Raw genomic sequence first — 23,320 nt, 5'->3', positions numbered from 1 at the left:
CTCCTGCTCGGTGTGTGTTTGCCCCGAAGCTTCGGCGTCGTCTCCGAAGATGTCCGGTGGAGCTGCCGAGGATGAGTGCGCCATGGTGCGTCGAGCTCTTCGATCTCATATGGTCTTCTTCGATCGAAAAGACTTGCAGGCGGGGCAGTCTCTAGCCTCGTGTTCCGGAGAGAGGCAAAGGTTACACACCTGATGGAGGTCGGTGTGGGGAAATTTAGACCCACATTTTGGGCACTTTTTGAACGGAGTCCTTTCCATCGGCCGGGACCGGAGTCGCGGAGGGCCCGAAGGCCGGTGTCGATGTACGGGATGGAGAAAAGTGCCGCTTCGAGAGATGAAGATGATGAAGGAACTCGAAGAATCGAGGATTTTCCGTCGAGGCTGGAACCGTAGAAGTTCGAAGCCGGAGCACGAAGTATCACATCCGAGCCCGATGGCGGAAAAAAACAATCTGAGGATGGAGCCGAAGCCCATGCGCAGTACGGACCGAAGGAGGAGTCACCAAACTCGTGACTTCCAAAGACTGTCCAAGAAGAAAAACAAACTGCAAACATCCGGGCCCAACACCAGATGGCGACCTATGCTAAGTGTACAATCTGCAGCTCATATGCCTCGAACATATACTTTCTCAGAATGAGAGGTTGAATATAAATACTTGTGTCTTGAGCAATAAATTGTTGTAAACAGTCACAGTTGGTTGCAATAAACAATCCTATTTCCTAAACATAACAATGCATTGAGCTCAATGGTAAATTCAGGTTATTTGTAATAAATTACTTTTCAGATTACTTTTGGAATTCCAGGTCTGGCTCCTAGATCCAGCCCTGGGTCAGTATTCAGAATCAAGTGATGAAAGTCGACTTAATAACTGTAATGATTTTTAAATAATATTTAGCTATTTCAAAAGTTAGCACTTAGAAAATATTTCACAGAAAACATTCAATGGATCTCTATGGCAAGAAATTCAAATTGCAGGTAGAGTACTTTATCGTTACTTTAGTAATCCAGGACAGGGTACCTAGACCCAGGACTGGGGTCCTTATCAAAAACAGGTAAGTAATTTCGTTTGCAGAAATGGTACGATTTTAAAAGAATATTTAAAATTTGCAAAAGTAGACACTTAGAAGAAATTTCACAGAAAAGCAGACAATGGTTTCCTATGGGAGAAAAATGAGTTAGAGGTAAGTATAGTTGTGGACACTTTTCAGAGTCAGGGCTGGGCACCAAGATCCAGCACTGGGAGCTCACCTAGGAGCAGGTGAGTAAATTCGTTTTTGTCACTTGGCTGATTTTTGGTGAATATTTGCAGTTTTGAAAAGTTCACACTTAGAAGATTTTTGAAGAAAAAGCCAGTCAATGTTACCCTATGAGGAAAATGAAGTTAGCGGTTTAAGGGTAAGTACTCGACTGGCAGAGTTGAAATTCCGGGCATAGACTCAGGGGTCCCCCAGTGTCAGGTAGGTACAGTTGGTTCACCCTCAGCGGTTTCAGGACGGCCGGGTGCAGAGAGAGTTAGGCCCAATGTTATCCTATGAGGGATAGGGGGGCCTTGGTTGGTGGCTGCTGTCTGGCAAGCCACGCGGCTGTGGGAGCTGGGCTCCTGGTCACTTACTCAGGGCAAGTGGGGAAGTAGGTTAGTGTAGAGAGTGCACTGCCAGGGCCACTCGGGCGGCTGGGTGCAGGGTGCTTTTGAGCCTTCGGGCGCTCAATGGAAATCAATGGGAATGTTCCGGTTTGGAAAAAGGCTGCAAGCTCGGGGACGAGGATGCTTCAGGTGCCACCACCACTTCGAGAGATAAGTTGGATAGTTGTAGGTTAGGTGGGTACCCCGGGATTGGGCACAGGGGGCCGCAGGGCGCCGGGTGCAGGGGTGCCTTTTTGATGTCGGAAATCTTACCCTCTGGTTGATCGCGGTTGGGGTGGCACTCTGTTCTGAGGCTGCAGGCTTCTTCGGAATGTCGAGGGGGGTCCTTGGGTGCCGGACTCGGGGTCACAGTCGCCGTGGGGTCGTCTTCAGGGTCTTTGTCCACTCCGGCACTGGCCAGGCTTGGCTGGTGCAGAGTGTGTTGGGTCCGCGGTTCCGGGCTGCTGCCAGGGGTTAAAAATAGGTTTCTTGAGTAGAGCCTCTACTCATGGGAGTCCCAGGGGCTTAGAGCCAAAAGGTAGCCAGGTCCTCCGGGGTTGGTGAGGTTGCTGGCCACGAGAGATGCTGCGCTGGTGCAGGTTCGAGAGTCGACAGGCCGGTAGGGCTGGGGCCAAAGCAGTTGGTGTCTTCTTCTCTTTTTAGCAGCTGCAGGGCAGGTCTTTGTTCTTCTTGCTCTTCTTGTAGGTTTTCTATCTGGAATCTGAGGAAGGAAGGTTCAGGGTGCCCCTAAATACTAGATTTAGGGGCGTTACAGGTAGGTGAAGGCCAGGGACCAATGGGTCCTTGCCCTGGGGTGGGTACACCCCCTATCCTGCCTCTCTCCTGTGGGAGGGGGGCAGTAGCCTAATCCTGATAGGGTAGGGCCTCCCATCTTCAAGATGGCGAGAGCCCGGAGATGTGCTTCACCTCGCCTCCCCCACCTGAGGGGTGGGGTGGGCAGGCTGGCACATCCCCTGTCCTTGTATGGGGTTTCCGGCCAAGCTTCCCGCCAGAGTGGGGGGTTGCAGTGGCCTGGGGAAACTCCAAATGGCGGCATGCCTTTGAAGCTTCCCTTTGCTCGTCCTGGGGGAGGAGATTTCTCACCTCACCCAGGATGTGCATTGTTGCAGGCCCGGGAGAGCAGGAGCTCTCCCACCCAGGGGTCCAACAACGTGTCTGCTGTGTGGCAGCCTGGGCAGCCTCAGAGCAGACGTGGATTGTAAGTTAGCTGTAAGGGGGCATCTCTAAGATGCCCTCTGGGGTGCTTAGTACATTAAATCCCATACTGGCATCAGTGTGGGTTCAATGTGCTGAGAAGTTTGATACCAAACTTCCCAGGCTTTAGTGTTGCCATTATGGTGCTGTGGAGCTCGTGTTTGACGAGCTCTCAGCACCATGTACTCTTAAATGACAGCACTGCACTTACAGCGCCCAGGAATGGACCCGGGTACTGTAGGGGCACAGGGCTCCTGCTCCTGTGCCCACACCATAGGCGTAATGCACCCAGCTAGAGGGGTGGCTGACATATGCCTTGGCAGTGTAGGTGATGGGCATAGTACACAGTGATGTGTGCCATGTCGACTCTTTGTTTTGTCCTGCACCCAGACACTCAGCCTGCAAGGGCAGTGAGTGTGTGTAAGGGTACAGGGCCTCTGAGGGTGGCACAATGAGTGCTGCAGCCCTTAGAGGCCTTCCCTGGCCACAAGGCCCTGGGTACCTAGGGTACCATTTACTAGGGGCTGACATGTGGCTAGGGTTTGCCAATTTGGAGTTTGTGTGGTTTAAGGAAGGAACATAGGCCCTGGGCACCTGATTGGCAGGAACCCAGGGTACACTCAGTCAAAGTACATTCAGCAATTTAGCAAAAAGTGGGGGCATACCATGCAAGAAAGATGGCACTTTCTCACAACTGCCCCTCCGACTGCGAGAGGAGGTCTGCCCTCAGAGGGAGATGGAGCGGAGGGCACGAGGAGAGGTGGAGAAGATCTGTATACCACACCCTTCTTGGCCAATCCAGGGCGATCAATATGACTTGGGCTCGGTCTTGGCAAATCTTCCTCAGAACCCGAGGAATGAAGGGTATGGGAGGAAACGCGTAAAGGAGATATGAGTCCCATTTCAACTGAAACGCGTCCCCCAAAGCTCCCTGCATCGGATACTGGAGACTGCAGAATGACGGGCAGTGAGCATTCTCGCGAGTGGCAAACAGGTCCACCCGAGGAGTTCCCCACGTCCGAAAGACGTGACGAACCACCTCCGGATGGAGCCTCCACTCGTGGTCGGCGGAGAACTGCCGACAGACTGTCTGCACGCACGTTCAGAACCCCGGCCAGATGATTTGCCATCAGACAAATGCGATGATCCTGAACCCGGGACCAGAGACACAGAGCCTCTCTGCAGAGAGAATGTGACCCCACTCCTCCCTGCTTGTTGACATACCACTTCGCGGTAGTGTTGTTCGTCAGGACCTGAACCGGCTGACCGCGAAGGGAAGGGAGGAAGGCCTTGAGCGCCTAACGTATCGCCTGCAAGTCCAGAAGGTTGATGTGAAGCAACCTTTCCTCTGGAGACCAAAGACCCTTGATCTCCAGATCCCCCAGATGCGCACCCCACCACACCCTAAAGTGGATGCATCCGTTATCATTGTGGCCACCGAAGGAGGTAGATGGAAGGGCTTTCCTTGAGATAGATTGCCCGCCACGCTCCACCAAGACAGCTTCTCTGGAGATCCTCACAGACTACCTGAGTACTCCCTTGTGCTGATACCACTGCCTGCGGAGGCACCACTGGCGGGCCCTCATGTGCCAGCGTGCATGGTTGACCAACAGAATGCAGGAAGCAAACAGACAGAGCAGAAGAAGGACCTTCGGGACTGGAATGACCGCTCCATTGTAAAACAAGGGAATCATTTCCTGTATGTCGAGAATCCTTTGGTTGCGCTGAGAGGGCACCAGGTGAGATTTGGGCACGTTTATCGAGAAACCCAATTTGTACAACAGCTGGGTTGTATCCTGCAGATAATGAAGCATCTTCTCTGGCGACTCTGCTTTGATCAGCCAGTCGTCCAGATAGGGGGAAGACTGGAATCCCCGACCTTCTGAGATGGGCTGCCACCACTGCCATCACCTTGGTGAAGACTCGAGGTGCAGTAGTAAAACCAAACGGAAGGATCGCAAACTGATAATGTTGCGACACTACCGTAAAACGGAGATACTTCCTGTGCGACTTCAGAATGGGAATGTGGAAATACGCATCCTGCAAGTCGATGGACACCAGCCAGTCCTCCTGTTGCAGCGCTTGAAGAACCTGCGCTAGGGTGAGCATCTTGAACTTCTCTTGCGTCAGAAAAAGATTCAAGATCCTGAGGTCCGGGATTGGACGCAGCCTGCCATCCTTCTTCGGAATCAGGCAATACCGGGAGTAGCATCCCTGACCCCTTTCCTGACCTCTATTGTACCTTTGTTTAGCAACGTTAGGACCTCCTCCTGGAGGAGAAGAAGATGGTCCTCTGAGCAAGCACCTTGGCAAGGAGGGTAATTTGGAGGGAATTCCCGAAAGGGAAGGAAGTACCCATTTTGTACAAGATCTAGAACCCAAAGGTCTGTAGTAACCGATTCCCAATCTTGTAGAAAATGGGTAAGCCAGGACCAGCATGATCCACAATGGTGGATCTAGGGCTGCTTTGCAGTGGTGGGAGGGACGGAGGAAGAGGAGGAGGACAGCTTCCGACCTAGAGCACGACCTCTGATTCTGCCCCTGTAGCTCTTATACAGGGTGTTCTGTTGCTGTTTTTGCTGCTGGGGCTGCATGCAAGTACGAAAGGACGATCTTTCAAAGCCCCTGTACCTCCTAAACGAACCCCTAGACTGAGTCTGCAGACCCAGAGATTTGGCCGTGGCTTTGCTCTCTTTAAATCTCTCCAGTGCAGCATCAGCTTTCTTACCAAAAAGACCAGAGCCGTCAAAAGGCAAGTCCAGGAGCGTTGCCTGCACATCAGGTGAGAACTCAGATGACTTGAGCCATGCACCCCTCCTTGTGGCAACAGAAGAGCCCATAATCCTAGCGACAGAATCAGCAGTATCAAGGTCGCTCTGGATTACTTGACGTGCAGCCGCCTGAGTGTTCGATAGCACCTCATTAAAGTTCAGTCTATCCTCCTCTGACAGTTTTGGGGCCAGTTTTGCTGAATCCATTAGAGCATGGATATATTGGCCCAAAAGACAGGTGGCATTTGTTGATTTTAAAGCCATACTGGCAGAAGATTTTCTTGGCTGACTGGTCTAATTTCTTTGCATCCCTGTCACTAGGGACTTGGGGAAAGGCACCTGAAGATCTTTTAGAACAGGCAGCCTAAAACACCAGACTTTCCGGAGAAGGATGGGAAGTCAGAAAGTCTAGGTCCCCTGGAGCCGCCCTATATCTCCTTGCAACAACCTTAGAGACTGCAGGAGCAGAGAAGGGCTTACGCCATACTTCCATGACCGGTTCAATAATGGCGTCATTAAATGGAAGCAAGGGTTCAGATACAGAGGAAGGAGAATGTAAAACCTCTGTGAGGATGTTCGGTTTAAACTCAGCAGATGGTAACTGCAGATCCAGAAGCTCAGCCGCTTTTTTAATAACTGAGTGGTAGGGAGCCACATCTTTTGAAGGAGAATCAGTAGGAGTAATCTCCCACTCAGGTGACAAGTCCAGGCCACTAGCCTCTTTCAACTCCTCAAACAGATCATCAGATTCCATGAGCTCACCTTCTTCCACTTCTTCCATCTGGTACCTTTGTTCTTCTAGTACCCTTTGAGCTTCCCTCCTAGATCTGATTCTCACAGCAGGAGTCGGCTGCGCTGTAACCGAATCCAACGGCGCCGGCATCGAACCCGGATCCAGAGGAGCAGCCGGAGACGAACGAGGTCGAGCCGGCGCCAGTGAAGATGGAAGCAGCGTTGATGTCCTCGGCGCCAGTAAATGCCAAGACGGCGTCGCCGGGAAAAATGGCATAAAGGGAGCTTGAGGGTAAGCTTGATGAGCTCCCAAGTTGAAAGCCATTGGACCCATGGGACCCGAAGGCACTCCAGAGGGGTACAAAGCTCTGGTAAAGACCCCATACATCGCATTTAAATAATGCGTCTGATCTTGACCCAGGCCTGGAAATGAAGGATATGGCTCAGGCTGAGGCATCACCGGACTTGGGCCGATCGGCGCCGACGGTGGAACCAGCGGAGTCGAAGACTCGTCCGGAGCCGGAACTTCCTCAACTGGAACCGGAGTTGGAGCCGCCGTCGGAGATGGAGCCGGGGCCGGAGAATGCTTCGGTGAAGCCGCAGGCGATGTCAGGCCAACAGGAGAATCAGGAACAGAGACAAGAGAAGGAGATACAAAGTCCTTACGACGTCGAGAAGGTGAGGTCGATCTTGGAGCCGCATCCCTGTCCGAGCGATGTCGAGATCCATGCCTCTTCTTTTTCTTGTGTTTCTTGGACTTGGAAGCATGCCCCGACGTCGACGCCGATCTCGACCTTGATCTTCTTCGACCCATTTTCTCCTTTTTCATCCTAGCAATGAATAACTTGGCCTCCGTTTCCTTCAGAGCCTTTGTGCTCATCTTGCGGCAGTAAGAACATCCTTCGACATCATAATCCGATGAAAGGCACCAGACACAGTGCTCGTGCGGATCCGTAATCGACATGTGCTTACCGTATTCCCTGCAAGGCTTAAACCCGGACTTCTTAGTCGACATCTTTCAACTGCAGACAAGAAGAAAGAGAGATACCAGCAGGAAAACAAAGTATCCAGCTAAAGCTACAGAGAGAGTCCCCGAAAACAGATAGCGTCGACGGCGCGGAAAAAAGGGAACTGACGTCATCACGCCGACGAGGTCTTCTTATGGATCCGGTGACGTCAGCGGAGTCGCGAGCGGAGCCGTGTCTCTGTGACGTCGTCTTAGACCTCATCGGCATAGAGTGCTACAAAAGTTTCCGAATGTTGCTGGAACAGGGGATATTCACAAGGTGAGGAATCCACTGGCAGATGTATCCATCAGAAGCAGGTGTACTACCGGTCCAATGCTTTTCTGAAGATTCCAGAATGACTGGATCTTGTTCAGTTTCCGACTCGGACCCAGAGTCGTGGATGGAGACACATTCCTGGCTTTGCTGACGAGGCTGCTGTTTCTTCCTCGTCCGGGTGGCCACAGATGTCAGGTGTGTCCTCTAAGAGCCTGCGCTGCATTTCTAGGTACCGCGCAAGTCTGTCCCGAATGTTTTTTTCAGACCAGAACGGCCTGCTGGCCTCACAGGTATCTTACAGATAGTCAGGCGAGAGGCATAAGTTACGGACTGAGTGTTGGTCGGTGTGAGGGTATTCGAATGGCACTTCAGACAGAAGCGGAACAGTGTGTTCCATCAGCAGCTCATTTTTTGGTTAGTGCTGTTTGATGTGAAAAGGGACCAATCAGGTGTTGTAGGACAGTGCAGTAACCCTCCCCCCACACACTTTGTCAGATTTCTGATGCACTTTGACAGTGTGTGCACTAAGTACCTGCAAAACAGGTCCCCAGTGCCTGTGTCCTTTCCCAAAACGGTACCTTTGTTTTTACAATTGGTACACCTCACATGTAAGAACCTTGTAAAAGGTAACAGAAGTACCAAGGGCCTTATGCCCAGAGAGGGTCTCTAAGGGAGGCAACATGTATTGTGCCACCCTCCGAGACCCCTCACCAAACACACACACACTGTCATTGCAGATTGTTTTTGTTCAAACCGGTCATGCCCATCAACCCATGTCTGTGGCATAGGTAAGCGACGCCTCTAGCAGGCCTCACACCCTTAGGCAGAGTGCACTGTACCACTGGTGAGGGTGCAGCTGCATGAGCAATGTGCCCCTACAGTGTCTGTACCATTCACAGACATTGTATGTGCAGTGGAGCAATACTGAGTTCATGGGCTAGGAGTTTGTCATTTAGTTTGTCATTTAGAGCTCCCCTGCTCTGTGATGGCCTTACTGAATGCTGAGGAGTTTGGTATCAAACTCCTCAGCATATTAAACCCATACAGATGCCAGTGTTGGATTTATTACAAAATGCACTCAGAGGGCATCTGAGAGATGCCCCCTGAAAAACGACCAACTCCCTAGTGTCCAGCTGACTGGTCTGCACCAGCCTGCCACACACAGACATGTTTCTGACTCCCGGAGGTGGGAGCCCTTGTGCTCTCGTGGGTCAGGGACAAAGGCTGGTGGAGGTGCTTCACACCTACCCCCAAGCAGAACAGCATTCAGGGTGGTGAGCCTCAAAGGCTTCCTGACCTTTGATATGTTAGCCAGGGCCTCTCCAGCTAGTTGGGATTCCCGCCCCCTTGACCAAGCCCCACTTTTGGTGGCAAGGTCGGCGGGAAACTTAGTAGTCAGGAGAGGTGTGTCCCCTCTCTGCCAGGACCACCCCTGAGGTGCCCTGGACCGAGGTGACCCCCTCCTTAGGAAATACTCCATCTTGAATGGAAGGATTTGACCCAATCAAGTTAGGGGGATGCCCCCTCCCCAAAGGAAGGGGACATTCAAAGGGTGTAGTCACCCTAAAGGCAAGTAGCCCATTGGCTACCAGTTGCCAGTCCCTGAAAAAAACCTAAAATTCAGTATTTGGGGGTCCCCTGAAACTTGATCCTGAGATTCCTGTGACCGAAGAAGAAAATGACGAAGAAGACGCCGTGCAGCCGAGCCTGGAAGACAACTACTGATTTGACTCCATCCCTATCAGCTGGTCTCCTGCTCAAAGACCATGCGAAGAAGACGATGCCGGCCCCATGGCCAGCGCCTTCCGAAAACCCCAGGAAGACTGCCACTCTTCAGCCAACACCTGTCCAAAATAAACTACACCAAGGATTCTGGATCCTGGCGGATCCGCGACCCCTACCCACTCTGCACCCAATGCCCACAGCCCGAGTTAGCCCTGTACTGTGACGTCTCCCCAGCGATCCTGACCTAGTCTTTATCAGTGGCTGACATCTTCGGAACCCCACAAAGTCACCTGCAGCCTCTACACGAAGGGTCCCCCTGACCAAAACCGGCTCCAATCAAGAAAACCCAACACCAAAAGGTACCCCTGGATCCTCAGTCCTCCGGCCTTGGTAAGCTCAGCTGACTGTGCTTCGACCACCCCCAGCCCTCCAACTCATCTGCCCAGCCGGTGCTCTCCTTCAGCCACCCTCCTGGTCCGAGCCTGCAGCCTCTTTGTACAACCGAGATTCCCCCATTCAAACGCATTGGGCACCCGACGCCGGTTTTGCACCCTGCACCTGGCCACCCCTTTGCCGCTGGTGCTGTAGCTTTCGTGTGGATTTGTGCCCCCCGTGCTGATCTTAAATCCTGAGACCTGTGCCCTTAAACCGCGGGTATTTACCTGCAAACCGTGCCTCTTCTAGGTGCCCCTACTCTCCATTAATTTGCACTGGGCCCAGTGACCTCTGCACCCAGTCGCCCCAGTGCCGTTGGTGGTGCAGTACCTACCTTCAACTGAAACTTGCCCAGTATTAATCAAAACCCCCGAAGACTGGGATTGTAAATTGAGTACTTACCTGCTAATACACAACACTGTTTTCCTCCCATAGGATTGCATTGCATGTTATCTATTGCACACAACTGTCTATCTTTCACATTGCTAAGTGCTACTGTTTCTAATTGACAAATACCAATGTTTTAATAAGGACAGTAAAGCATTTCTTCTGTGCAAAGCAATTCTTGCTGCATTTTTTAAAAGTATTACTGCTTGTAAAACTGCTACTTACATGCAACTGAGTATTTCTTTGTTCTACAAATAAAATAACCAAATTGTAACTTTTTATACAAAACAAGGAGTCTGGATTCAGTCTGAGTGTGTGCAATCATTTCTTGCCCGAGTGTACTATAAATGCTTAACACAGCCCTCTGATAAGCCCAACTGCTTGACCACACTACCACAAATAGAGCTTTTGATATTATCTACTTGAGCCTAGGTAAGTCTCTGGGGAAACACTGGGCTCTGTGCACACTATACCTTACTTTAGTATAGTATACAGAGCCAGCTTCCAACAGGCGTGGCCCGTAGGCCGGCGAGTCAAAGGACCGGACAAGCAAAATCGCTCTTTTGCTTGAAACGCAAGAGTGGCTACGAGATTGTGACAATACAGGCGAGTTAGGGGATCTACTGGCGAACCGAAGGGACCCAGAGACTATCTCGAACCGGATCGCGAGAGAGTACATCCAAAACCATCGGCGGAAAGAAACAATCTAACAATGGAGTCTATGCCCATGCGCACCAAAAGGAGGAGTCACACAGCCTTGTGACTCGAAAAACGTCTTTTAAAAAAAAACTTGCAGTCATCCAAGCCCAACACTAGATGACGGACTTATGCTAAGCATGTGTATCTACAGCCACACATGCCTCGAACATATATTTTCCTGTAGATAGTAATTATATGAGCTGTAGAGAGCTCCCAATCCATTCCGCTCATACAAAATTTTCTCTAATTTCATAGCAGTCATTAATTACCCTTCAAATAACACTGTTACGAGAAATACAGAAATGTGCATTTAAGAACAAATGTGCCTTAGAAAAGCCATCTAACCAAACTTTTGATCCATATGATGTCAGTTTAATAGAAGGAAGTCAAGTGCTGAAAGGGAGTAAACTGAGTTATCAACCGTATTCGTATTGGTGACTATGATACACAAATGTGAATGACCGCACCCTCACAGGACACAGCCAGGTAACCAATGACAGCCATGGGAGCCAAATTAAAGTCCTCATATCATGCAGCTAGAAGCCAAGCACAAAAACACGCACAAAGCGTGAAGACTCACTTGAACCATCAAATGAGATATACAAACTACGCATGGGCATTGGAAAAGGAAGCACCCCACTTAATTTAAACAAGAGGAAGGCTGGCATGCATTAGTAAACGAAAAGAACAAAAGCTTTGAGACTCACGTGCACAGGCATGCTGAAATAATCAGACTTAAAGGCATCTGCCATCTCTCCAAATGCCCGGAGCGTGTAATCGCGTGCTGCTTGTTCAAAACCAAATGCTTCCTGAGGTTTGCCGCACTCCTGCAATTGGAAAACAAGAGTAAGGCATGTGGGTTTATTGCAAAAGAGCAAGGGCAAAAACTTCTCCGAAGTCAGAGCTTCAAAGGGGCGTTTGTGGGAAACACTCACCTTAGCAGGGGACACCTCATCGGGACTATACAAATAAAGTTGTTACCGCTCTGCAATTAGTCATAGTAACGTTTTGTTTCGAGTTAGTCCAATATTCGATTTCACAGCCAATACATGTACAACATTTTTCAGGCATTCTGTTTACATGAAAATCAAGTTATTATAAGGGACAATAATATTTGGGACTCAAGAATGAGATTTTTCTAAAATCTTGCGCCATGTTTATGTGGTCGCCAGGGAGTGTTCACTCTTTCGTAGGCAATGTGTAGGGGAGTGAACCCAAAGGAAAAATGAAATTTAAGTGTGCTCAGTCACTTGTCATTAGTGTTGTGTTTCAGGTTTGTTATTGCAGGGTGTCTATTGGCGGGATGTATGTAAATTTATAGTGGCATTCAAACATTACTCTTGATGAAGCGCGACTCTCCCCACTTCGAGACTGTAAGAAGTTCTTACAGTGAGACTCAATGGGGCTTTAAATAGCTCTGCTCTGATATCTAAGCAGCTTGTTCTACTCCTCGGGAAATGGCATGATAGTGTGGCGTAAAGGGAATATGAAGTGTTCCCATGCCACACCCCCACCAGAGATGGGCTGCAGATTTAAATCTGTGGCACGACAGCAGCCCAAATAGGGAGATGCCCTCAATGTGCTAGATTACCTTGTCGAGAAGTTTAAAAGGCTAAAACCTTCACAAACAGAGGCAATACTCATTTCGTAAACCGAGGGCAACCAGTAAGCTCCTTAATTCCAAATATACACACTCTCGGCTGTATCGTGGTAATCTGACAAGTGACAAAATGAATTGTAACCTTACAGTGCCCCAACACGACACAGAACTAAGCATTTACTAAGAGTATCATAGGAGCCCAGTTATCCAGAGATTAAGGGAATAGCTATAAAGTACTTTTCACTCTTCAAGTTTAAAAGTGTGTGTAAAACCATATATACACTGCTTGCAACTTTGGCATAAAGAACCCACTGCGTTGGTGTGAGAAAGTGGCTCTGTATATACTGTTCCCAAATAGGTACAGGGTGTACAGAGTCCACAGTACCCAGAGGTTTGGCAGAGGCTAAAGTTAGATATAACCTTACTCTCTAAAGTGGTAGCTTGGTCGAGCAGTAAGGCAGTATCAGAGGACAGTGTAAAGCATTTGTTCTACACAGTCAGCAAATGGTTCCACACTCTAGGCCAATGGTTTATATATAAAAAATATATGCTTGTTTTATTTTAGAACCAACAATAGGTATTAAAATATACTTTCTCAGAATGAGATGCTTTACATAAATACTTTTTCAATATGCAATTGGCTTTTGTAGAAAGTTACAAGTGGTTGCAATAGGCAACACAATTTTAAACACAATAATCCATTGGGTTCAATGGAATTTTCAAATTATTTCCAATACATTACTTTTAGGATTACTTTTGTGATTCCAGGACTGGATCCTAGATTCAGTCCTGGGACAGTACTTAGAAACAAGTGATAAAAGTCTACTTTGTTACCGTTATGATTTTTAGACAATATTTTGCTATTATAAAAGTTGACACAAAATATTTCATAGAAAACAGTCAATGATTCCCTATGGAAGAGAATTCAAGTTGCAGGTATGGAATGTTCTCGTTACTTTTGTAATCCAGTACTGGGTACCTAGACTCAGTACTGGGACCTTTATTCAAAACAGGTAATTACGTTTACACAATTTATACGATTTTTAAAGAATATTTAAAGTTTGCAGAAATCGACACTTAGAAGAAATTTCACAGAAAAACAATCAATGGTTTCCTATGGAAGAAAATTGGGTTACTGGTAAGTACGGTTGTGAATATTTTTCAGAGTCAGTGCTGGGCACCAAGATCGAGCACTGGGAGCTCACCTAATAGCAGGTGAGTATTTTCGTTTTCATTACTCGGCTGATTTTTGGTGAATATTTTAAGTTTTGAAAAGTCCACACTTAGAAGATATTTCAGGAAAAACCAGACAATGTTACCCTATGGAGAAAATTGAGTTATCAGCTTTAAGGTAAGTACTCGATTGGCAGAGTTAAGGTTCTGGGCATAGACTCAGGGGTCTCCCAGGGTCAGATAGGTATAGTTGTTACACCCTCAGTGGAACAGGGGCAGCTTGTGCAGAGAGAGTTAAGCCCAATGTTATACTATGGGAGGTAGGGGCGCCTTGGTTGGTGGCTGCGGACTAGCAGGCCACGCGGCTGTGGGAGCTGGGCTCCTGGTCACTTGCTCAGGGCAAATGGGGAAGTAGATAGGTGTAGAGGTTACACTGCCAGGGCCACTCGGGCGGCTGGTTGCAGGGTGCTTTTGAGCCTAAGGGCGCTCAATTGATTTCAATGGGAAAGCTCCGGTTCAGAAAAAGACTGCAAGCTCGGGGACGAAGATTCTTCAGGTGCCACCACCAGTTCGAGAGGTAAGTTGGGTAGTTGGAGGATAGGTAGGTACCCCGGAGTTGGGAACAGGGAGCCGCGGGGCGCCGGGTGCAGGGGTGCCTGCAAGGGCTGCAGCACTCATTTCGCCACCCTTAGAGGCTCTGTACCCTAACACACACACACACTGCCCTTGCAGGCAGAGTGTCTGGGTACAGGACAAAACAAAGAGTCGACATGGCACACATCCCTGTGTGCCATGGCCATCACCTACACTGTCCTGGCATACATCAGCCACCCCTCTAGCTGGGTGCCCTATGCCAGTGGTGTGGGCACAGGAGCATGAGCCCTGTGCCCCTACAGTACCCAGGTCCATTCCTGGGCACTGTAAGTGCAGTGCTGCCATTTAAGAGTACATGGTGCTGAGAGCTCGTCAAGCACCATAATGGCAACACTGAAGACTGAGAAGTTTGGTATCAAACTTCTCAGCACATTAAACCCGCACTGATGCCAGTGTGGGATTTAATGCACAAAACACCACAGAGGGCATCTTAGAGATGCCCCTGAAACCTAACCTACAATCCACGCTGGTCTAAGAGGCTGCCTAGGCTGCCACACAGCAGACATGTTGCTGGACCACTGGGTAGGGGAGCCCCTGCTCTTATCCTGGACGAGGTGCTAGATCTCCTCCCCCAGGATGGGCAGGGGGAAGCTTCAAAGGCATGCCGCCTCTGTGAGCTTCCCCAGGCCACTGCAACCCCCCACTCTGGCGGGAAGCTTGGCCGGAAACCCCAAATAAGGACAGGGGATGTGCCAGCCTGCCAACCCCACCCCTCAGGTGGGGGAGGCGAGGGGAAGCACATCTCCGGGCTCTCGCCATCTTGAAGATGGGGAGCCCTGCCCAATCAGGACTAGGCTACTGCCCCCCTCCCACAGGAGAGAGGCAGGATAGAGGGTGGACGCACCCCAGGACAGGGATCCATTGGTCCCTGCCCTTCACCTACCTGTAACGCCCTTAAATCTAGTATTTAGGAGCACCCTTAACCTTCCTTCCCCAGATTCCAGATTCCGAAATACAAAGAAGAAAGAAGACATTCCCTGCAGCTGCTAAGAAGAGGAAGACACCAACTGCTTTGGCCCCAGCCCCACCGGACTGTCGACCCTCGAACCTGCTCCTGCTCCAACCCGGCATCTCTTGTGGCCAGCAACCTCCCAAACCCCGGAGGACCTGGCTATCTTTTGGCTCTAAGCCCCTGGGACTCCCATGAGTAGAGGCTCTACTCAAAATCTGCTTCTAATCCCTTGCATCAGCCCGGAACCACGAACCCGTCACACTCTGCACCCGCCAAGCCTGGCCTGTGCCGGAGTGAACAAAGACCACGAGGACGACCCCACGGCGACTGTGACCCAGAGTCCGGCACCCATGGACTTCCCTCGACACTCCTGACGACGCCTGCAGCCTCAGAACAAGGTGCCCCCCCAACCGCGATCAACAGAGGGTAAGATTTCCCGACACCAAAAGGAACCCCTGCACCAAGCGCCCTGCGGCCCCCTGTGCCCGACTCCTGGGTACCTACCTATCCTCCAACTACCCAACTTACCTCTCAAAGTGGTGGGCAAACTTGAAGAATCTTCGTCCCCGAGCTTGCAGGCTTTGTTTGTCCTTGAGCTTTTCCATTGCAATCCATTGTGCGCCCGAAGGCTCAAAAGCACCCTGCACCCAGCTGCCCGAGTGGCCCTGGCAGTGCAACTTCTGCTCCTACCTACCTCCCCATTTACCCTGAGCAAGTGACCAGGAGCCCAGCTCCCACAGCCACGTGGCCTGCTAGTCAGCAGCCACCAACCAAGGGCCCCCTGCCTTCCAGAGGATAACATTGGGCCTAACTCACTCTGCACCCGGCTGCCCCTGTGCCGCTGAGGGTGTAACAACTGTACTTACCTGACCCTGGGAGACCCCCCCCGAGTCTATGCCCAGAACCTTAACTCTGCCAGTCGAGTACTTAACTAAAAGCCGAGAAATCACTTTTCTTCCATAGGGTAACATTGACTGGTTTCTCTTGAAATTTCTTCTAAGTGTGGAGTTTCTAAACTTTAAAATATTCACCTAAAATCAACCAAGTAACGAAAATGGAAATACTCACCTGCTATTAGGAGAGATCCCAGTGCTGGATCTTGGTGCCCAGCACTGACCCTGAAAAGTATTTACAACCGTACTTACCACTAACTCAATTTTCTCCCATAGGAAACCATGGACTGTTTTTCTGGGAAATTTCTTCTGTGTCGATTTTTGCAAACTACAAATATTCTTTAAAAATCGCACCATCTGTAAAAACGTAATTACTTACCTGTTTTAGATGGATGCCCCCGTACTGAGCCTAGGAGCCCAGCACTGGATTACAAAAGTAACAAGAACATACTTTACCCGTAACTTGAATTTTCTTCCATAGGAAACCATTGACTGTTTTTCTGTGAAATTTCTTCTGTCGAATTTTGCAAACTTATAAATATTCCTTAAAAATCGCCTGTATAACTTAAACGCAATTTCTCAACTGCTTACAGGTGGCACACTAGTGCTGGATCCAGGATCCAACACTGAGCTAGAAAAAGTAACAATAACCCCGCTTACCTGCTAAGTGAATTTCCTCCCATAGGATAACATTGGTGATTTTCTTAGAAAAAGTTTCCAAGTGTCAACTTTTAAAATAGCAAAATATTGCTTAAAAATCACAACAGTAACTAAAACGTATTTACTCACTTGTTTCCAAGAACTGTCCCAGGACTGAGTCTAGGATCCAGTCCTGGAGTTAGAAAAGTAATCATGAAAGTAATCAATTGCATGTAACTTAAAATTCCCATTGAGCTCAATGTATTATTGTGTTTGAAATTGTGTTGCCTATTGCAACAAACTGTAACTATTGCATTTCAAATCAATTGCCTCTTGCCAAGTATTTAACTAAAGCATCTCATTCTGAGAAAGTATATTTTGATACCTATTGTTGGTTCTAAAATAAAACAACCATATATTTTTATATACAAACCATTGGCCTAGAGTTCAGTTCTTGAGTGTGTGAGACCATTTGCTGACTGAGTGTGTACAACAAATGCTTTACACTGTGCTCCGATACTGCCTTACTGCTCGACCAAGCTACCACGTTAGAGAGTAAGGTTATATCTAACTTTAGCCACTGCCAAACCACTCCTGGAGGAAGTATCTTATTTTGCACCCTACTGGTGTTGTGTGTTTGAGGTACTGTTTGCCGTGGAACGTCCGCTTGTTGCTTTTTCTTATGTCTTTGTGCCAACCCCGTGGTGTAGCTAGGGTTGGGGTTTTCTTCATTGCGAAGTCACTTGGAGGGGGGCTGTTGGCCTCCTCTTCGTGTCTGTCCTCATCCGTTTCCGCGCCGTCGAAAGGACCGGCCCCGGGGCTGGTACTGCCAGTTTTGCTGCTTCTGTCCCTGCTGCTGGCCTTGGTTGTTCCCTTGGTGGCCTTCTTGAAACGTTTGGTGCGATGTGGTAGGCACGTTGCCTACCCTACCACCTGGACTTCTTGTGGGTGTACCCCTTCTCATCCCCCTGAACTGCAGCGCTCCCACTGACCTTGCTGTCTTGTTGGCCTTCTTTAGCTGCGTTAACTTGTCGTCAACTGGTGCGCCAAACAGTTGCTCTCCGTTAAAAGGCGTGTTCAGGATGTTGCTTTGCACCTCTGGCTTGAATCCAGAAATTCTGAGCCATGCATGTCTTCTCTCAGTCACTACTATCATCATTAGTCTGCTGGACGTCTCTGCAGCATCCAAGACCGATTTTAAGCAGGTGTTCGCCATGCTTTTGCCCTCTTCTACCAGGTGAGCCGCTCTTTGTTGGTACTGGTCTGGTAGATGCTTTAGGAGTTGCCCCACTTCCTCCCAGTGCAGGTATGCGTGCCTGTTGATTAGGGCATTGGAGTTTGCAATGCGCCAATAGATTGCTGCATTTCTCTCCACCTTTCTCCCTGTGAGATCCATCCTTCTTCTCTCCTTGTCCGGAGGTGTTCCGGCATTAGTTGGCACATTGGCCCTCTCCCTAGCCATTGCTGCAATTATGGAGTCGGCTGGTACTGACCCTTGGATGTATGCAGGGTTCCAAGATGAATGTTTATACTTCTTCTCCGTTCTTGGAGTCACAGCCTTGCATACTGTGGTTCCTTAAAAGCCTCTCTTCCTTGATCCAGCACACTAGGGAGTATGGGCAGGAACTGGCTCATAGTTTGTTGAGGCAGTAGAGTTTCCAGGAGAAAACATGCCTTGGGCTTCTTCTCTTTCATTTTCACTCCATACGTCTGTGCAGCCTTTTGGACGACCATGTTATAGATCCCTAGGTCGTCTGGCGGCGAGGGCCTCGAAGGGCAAGTGTCTATCCCTTCTTCCGGCAATTTGGCATCGAGATCCTGCCATTCGAAGTCTTGTGCCCTCTAGGACGTCGAGTGCCAGTAGGATTGTTGATCCTCGTTGCCATCGCCCTCGAAATAATAGACTTCATCCTCCTGTCCCGCGACCGGTTCGGGCGTTTTCGGCGGTTCTGCGTCCTTGTTGTCTCTTTCGACTTCGAGCGCGGGTTTCGGCGGGATGATGTATTGGCTCATCTTCTCGTCGAAGTACCTTTTTTGTTGCAGGATGCTTGCCATTTCGGCCTCGAGCCTCCTCTTCTTCCTCTCCATCTCGGCGGCATGTTCGGCGTCGAAGGTTGGAGTGCCTCGCTTCGAGGACGTCGATGCAGGCCCTTCTTTTCTCGGCATCGAGGTGTACTTTTTGGGGGCAACCTTCGACGATCTAGGTTTTTCAAGGGCTTTCGACGATTGGGAGTCCTTTTCGAAGGATCCGCTCGGCTGACTGTTCTTGGTTGCGGTTGCCTTCGTCGAGTGTTTTGGCGGCAATGCTCCCTTCGAAGACTTGGCTTCACTCCTACGAGTGTCGCTCGGGGCTTTAGCTTCACCGTTTCGAGTGTCGCTCGAGTGTCTAGGGGTCGACGACTCCCTTACCTCCTTTGACGGCTTCTTATGTACCTCGAAGACCGTGCAGTCCTCTGGTCCTTCGGCGATGTTGTCTTGCTCTCCACTGGAGAGGCCCAAATCCCGGAGCGATGGAGGTGCCCCTGTCCCTGCATGGAATGGTTCGCCCTGCTTTGCCTCTCTCTTACTCTGAGTGTTCTGGGTATGAACGCCGAGCACACCTCGCTGTTGTGGTCGAGCAGCAGGCAGAGGGTGCAGACTGGATGCTGCTCCTTCTGGGCGTATTTTTGGTGGCAAATGGTGCAAAACTTGAAAGGTGTTTTGTCCATTCCAGCGCTCAGGGAGCCCCCTGCGAGCGCATTCTCTGTTGAACGTCGAGATCTCGGTAGAAACCTTCTCCCTTGTCATCCCGGTTACCTGACCTGAAGTCTGGTGTAGCTGAAAGCTTTGATTTTCTTCTCTTTTCTTTGATTCCTCTTCCATAACTCTGGAACTCTTCCGTAACGATCCAGACCCAACGGCGGAAAAAAGAATCTGAAGATGGCAGCCAAAGGTGGGAGCTTGCGGAGGATGCACGTCGACGTCACGAAGGACACCAATGGTGATATGTCGACGCCCACCTGGGCCCACGACAAAAAAAAAAACAACAAAAAAAAATCAAAGAGAAAAAAAGACCAATTCCGGACCCAACCACTAGATGGCGGAATATTGCACAGCATAGTGAATCCCGAAAGATTCACGCTGCAAAACTGCTAGTGGTGTGGCCATTCCCCTCCCTCTCTCCTCTCCTGGCCCCTTGTATTGTTCTTGCATCCCATCCCTTGTCTTCCCTAACACCATCGATTGTACTTATCATCTGGTACTTTCTACCAGGATATGAAGTAATAATTTCACAGCAGCAATTGTTTTCTTGTTGCGGGTTTGGTTATCGGGGGTGGGTTAGGGTAGGTGTGATGCATTGGGTTATAGTTATAATATACCTCAAGCACGAAGTATATGTTGTGATATTATAATGTCAATATGCGTGAATTTCTCCTTAGTGTGAGTAAAATGGTTATGCACAGAAACATATGAACAACTTGAGACATGTGGAAGTGAAAGGTTATGTATATATATTACAGATAATTTCTTCACAAAAGTAACATGTATGAAGTAAATATGTAGTGTACACCAGCAATACCCAATAAAGTTTGTGTTAAAAAAAGAAATAAATAAAAGAAGATCCAAGGCTGGGAAATAGCTCGATTAATTTTTGCACAACTTATTATAATGTGAGAAAAAATAATAAGACTGTATATTGACAAAACAAGCAGTATAGAATCACAATGCAAAATAGAAATAAAGATACAATTATGCAGCCGTATCAGCGGCTACACCGGAAACTTGTCACACAAACTCAGTTGAGTTTACATCTCTCATGTATTTGTGAAACTAACCGAATATCAAAATGTGAGCTGCAATGAAGTCCCAGATCAACTGCCGCCCAGTCAATCAATCAACTTTTATTACATTTTCAGAGAAAATCATACAAGTACAGAATAAAAAAAACTCATAACAAGAAAAATTAGGTAAATAATAAAATACATCAATTCTCACAGCATTAAAATCAGTCACTTTAAAAAAAAACAATCCTTAAAAAGATAGAGATTATTCTCAGACAAAGAGATAAATAACTATTGATTAGAGCTTAAAAACACAGATAAAAACACGCATTGAAAATGCAACAGGTCTCGCCTTTAACTTAATCAAAGTAATTTGCTTTGCTAATGGTATTGTATAGCAAAGCAAATGGCTTTAACTTAATAGAAAGCGAGACATATTGCATTTTTAATGCTTGTTCAAACAGAGAACCCTCTGCGAGAGACGCACTTGAAAGAGAGCAGTCCACAGACGTGTGTGAATTCTTGACTACAGGTGGCGGTAAGTTGTGGGTAATAGCGCCGGATGTTTATCTTTTTTGTGACCTAAAAATTAATGCTAAATAATTCTAGTTAGGATCCCGTTGATATTTAGGGCATGAAGGTCTTATATGCACATGCCTGGAAAGCGGCTGAATATCATGTGAGACGTCTTCCACCTCCATGCCATTTTTGAGCCAACAGCGCTTTGCATTCTGGGACTCGCAGTTTTGTTTTGGTTAGGCATGACGTCACGATAAAATGAAGAACGACAGGCTGGAGTGAGCCGTCCACGTGGCCTTATGATGGTGTTTTACCCTCTGCAGTTACCACACGCACCTACACAAAAGCCACCCTCCCCTTTCAACAAACGCCAGGGCTTGATGTAGCTCATACAAAAGAGACAAACCAGTGCAATCAGTTAGTAACTGTGAACAACTGTGTGGGTTGAACATGCAGAGGATATAGCTGTGTGCAACTTGCAGTTTGCATGGGCAGCTCCGCATTTCATCTTCTTCAGATCAATGCACGAGCCTTTTAATAAACATTGCCGGAGCACAGAAAGGCAGACGAATGAAGTACAAGATTATGTACTTATTTGTGGTTATAATACCAGAGTACATAGCAGTCAAACCTGATGTCCATTGTAAAACAACATCGTTCAACACGGTTTTTCATGAGCCCTCTTTCATCTCTAGACCCACTGTTTTCAACTCTTAAACGCCTAAATATTGTAAAATAAAAAACACGCTGATTTTCCCAAACATCCCAACTATTGATATAATATGAAGATTAAACAAAGTCGAGATGCAATTCAAAGTACAACAATCTTGGCTCTAACCCATGCGCATGTTACAACAGAAGGAAATGTGTTATTTGGCGCCAATAATTTCACAACCTTACACATTCCCGTCACGTCCCCCTTTGGCTCATTTTTTACTTTAAATACATTTTCTATATCCCGGACTTTTACTTTTGATTAAATAAAATTTCGATCTTGCATAAACAAAGGGTAACCGACACAAATCTTGCCTTTTAGGAGATGTAATATGTCTGATGATGTATTTTCGAAAGCAGTAGCATAATGAGAAATCATGCAAAATGAAAGGATGGGGCACCCGAGTCTCCCATATCTCATAGATGTACAGTGAGTGGCCTTGGGTTGAACAGGCCCCCCCTGAAGTTTGGGGGCCCTTGAAGGGCTGCAGTCCCTTCCTCACTCGGCCGGCTGAGGCTTGCCTTACGCCCCTGGTTGAAAGAGGTCACAGGCCGGTTGGACGACAACAACGCCACGTGGGAAAGGGGGTGGGGATGAATGAATTCCCACAAGCAAATGGTTTGTTTTCCCAAATTAAGAAGCAGTACGTCACCTGGATTTAAATAACCATCTGGTATTAACATGCCTTCTGTCCCTCTGCTCGGAGCTGCCGCGAGCAGGCTTGTCACTCGAGCGGCCTGGACCGAGTCCCGCCCAAACTAGGGCATGTCATCTTTTACCACACAATGAGCTCTCCGTCATGACCTTTGCCTCAGAGATCTGGGGTCTATAGCCCCCCATACCACTCCCACCCGTGGGTAAAGAGACTCCAAAGAGAGACTCACGTGCTCAAGCTGTCGCCAGTATGCAGCAGGGAGAGACTCAAGTGCTCAAGCTGTGGCCCGCGCTCACAATGAAAAAGAAAAAAGAGTGTGTCCAAGCTAATGAAGGAGACAGTATCACGCCGCAAGTGAGAGATCCAATCCCGCTGTGCGCGGCTAAAATGAGACAGGGTGGCAACAAGGAGGGATTGACATGCCTTTGATGCAATCATTGCACTGTCTTTGGCATAATTTGTGACGCCAAACAACGCGCACGAATGAAAGCTGAAGGAGGAGATTGGACACTGCTTCGGAATCCGTATTGATTCAAAGAAGCCCTTGTGTGACGAGAGCAGCGCATGCGCGCTGCTTTATCCAGTTGAGACCTAAAAAGGGAGATTAAAAAAAAACAGTTTGGGAGTAGCCAAAAGCTGCAAGTATAGGTAAGCGGGTCTAATCTGGTTAAAACCACATGCCAGCAACATAGGGCTTAGTGATTTACATTGGAGGGTGGAGAATTTTGGATATAATGTGCATGGAGGTACAGATGGAAATATTGTCATAGGTGCATGAAGGCAGGTTGGATTGAGAATACTAAACCCCCTTTGGAAGGAACAGTTGGTGGAAAATATTCAGTCTCAGTAATATTAAGAGACGCCAATGAGGATTAGGCATCCTTTTGG

General features: G+C 48.5%; 1 protein-coding gene across 6 annotated transcripts in view; it reads right to left on the bottom strand.

Annotated features, from left to right (window-relative positions):
* The window catches only part of KDM5B (lysine demethylase 5B), an 897,967-nt gene that overhangs the window by 726,937 nt on the left and 147,710 nt on the right, over window positions 1–23,320 (bottom strand). For all 6 annotated transcript variants that reach the window (XM_085600396.1, XM_085600377.1, XM_085600387.1 and 3 more), the window contains one exon: window positions 11,579–11,698. In XM_085600396.1, coding sequence (XP_085456522.1) covers window positions 11,579–11,698 — 120 coding nt within the window. The remainder of the gene's footprint in view (window positions 1–11,578; window positions 11,699–23,320) is intronic.

Source organism: Triturus cristatus, chromosome 1_2, assembly GCF_964204655.1.
Source record: "Triturus cristatus chromosome 1_2, aTriCri1.1, whole genome shotgun sequence".
Taxonomy (NCBI): Eukaryota; Metazoa; Chordata; class Amphibia; order Caudata; family Salamandridae; genus Triturus; species Triturus cristatus.
This window is presented reverse-complemented; position numbering and strand designations above follow the sequence as displayed.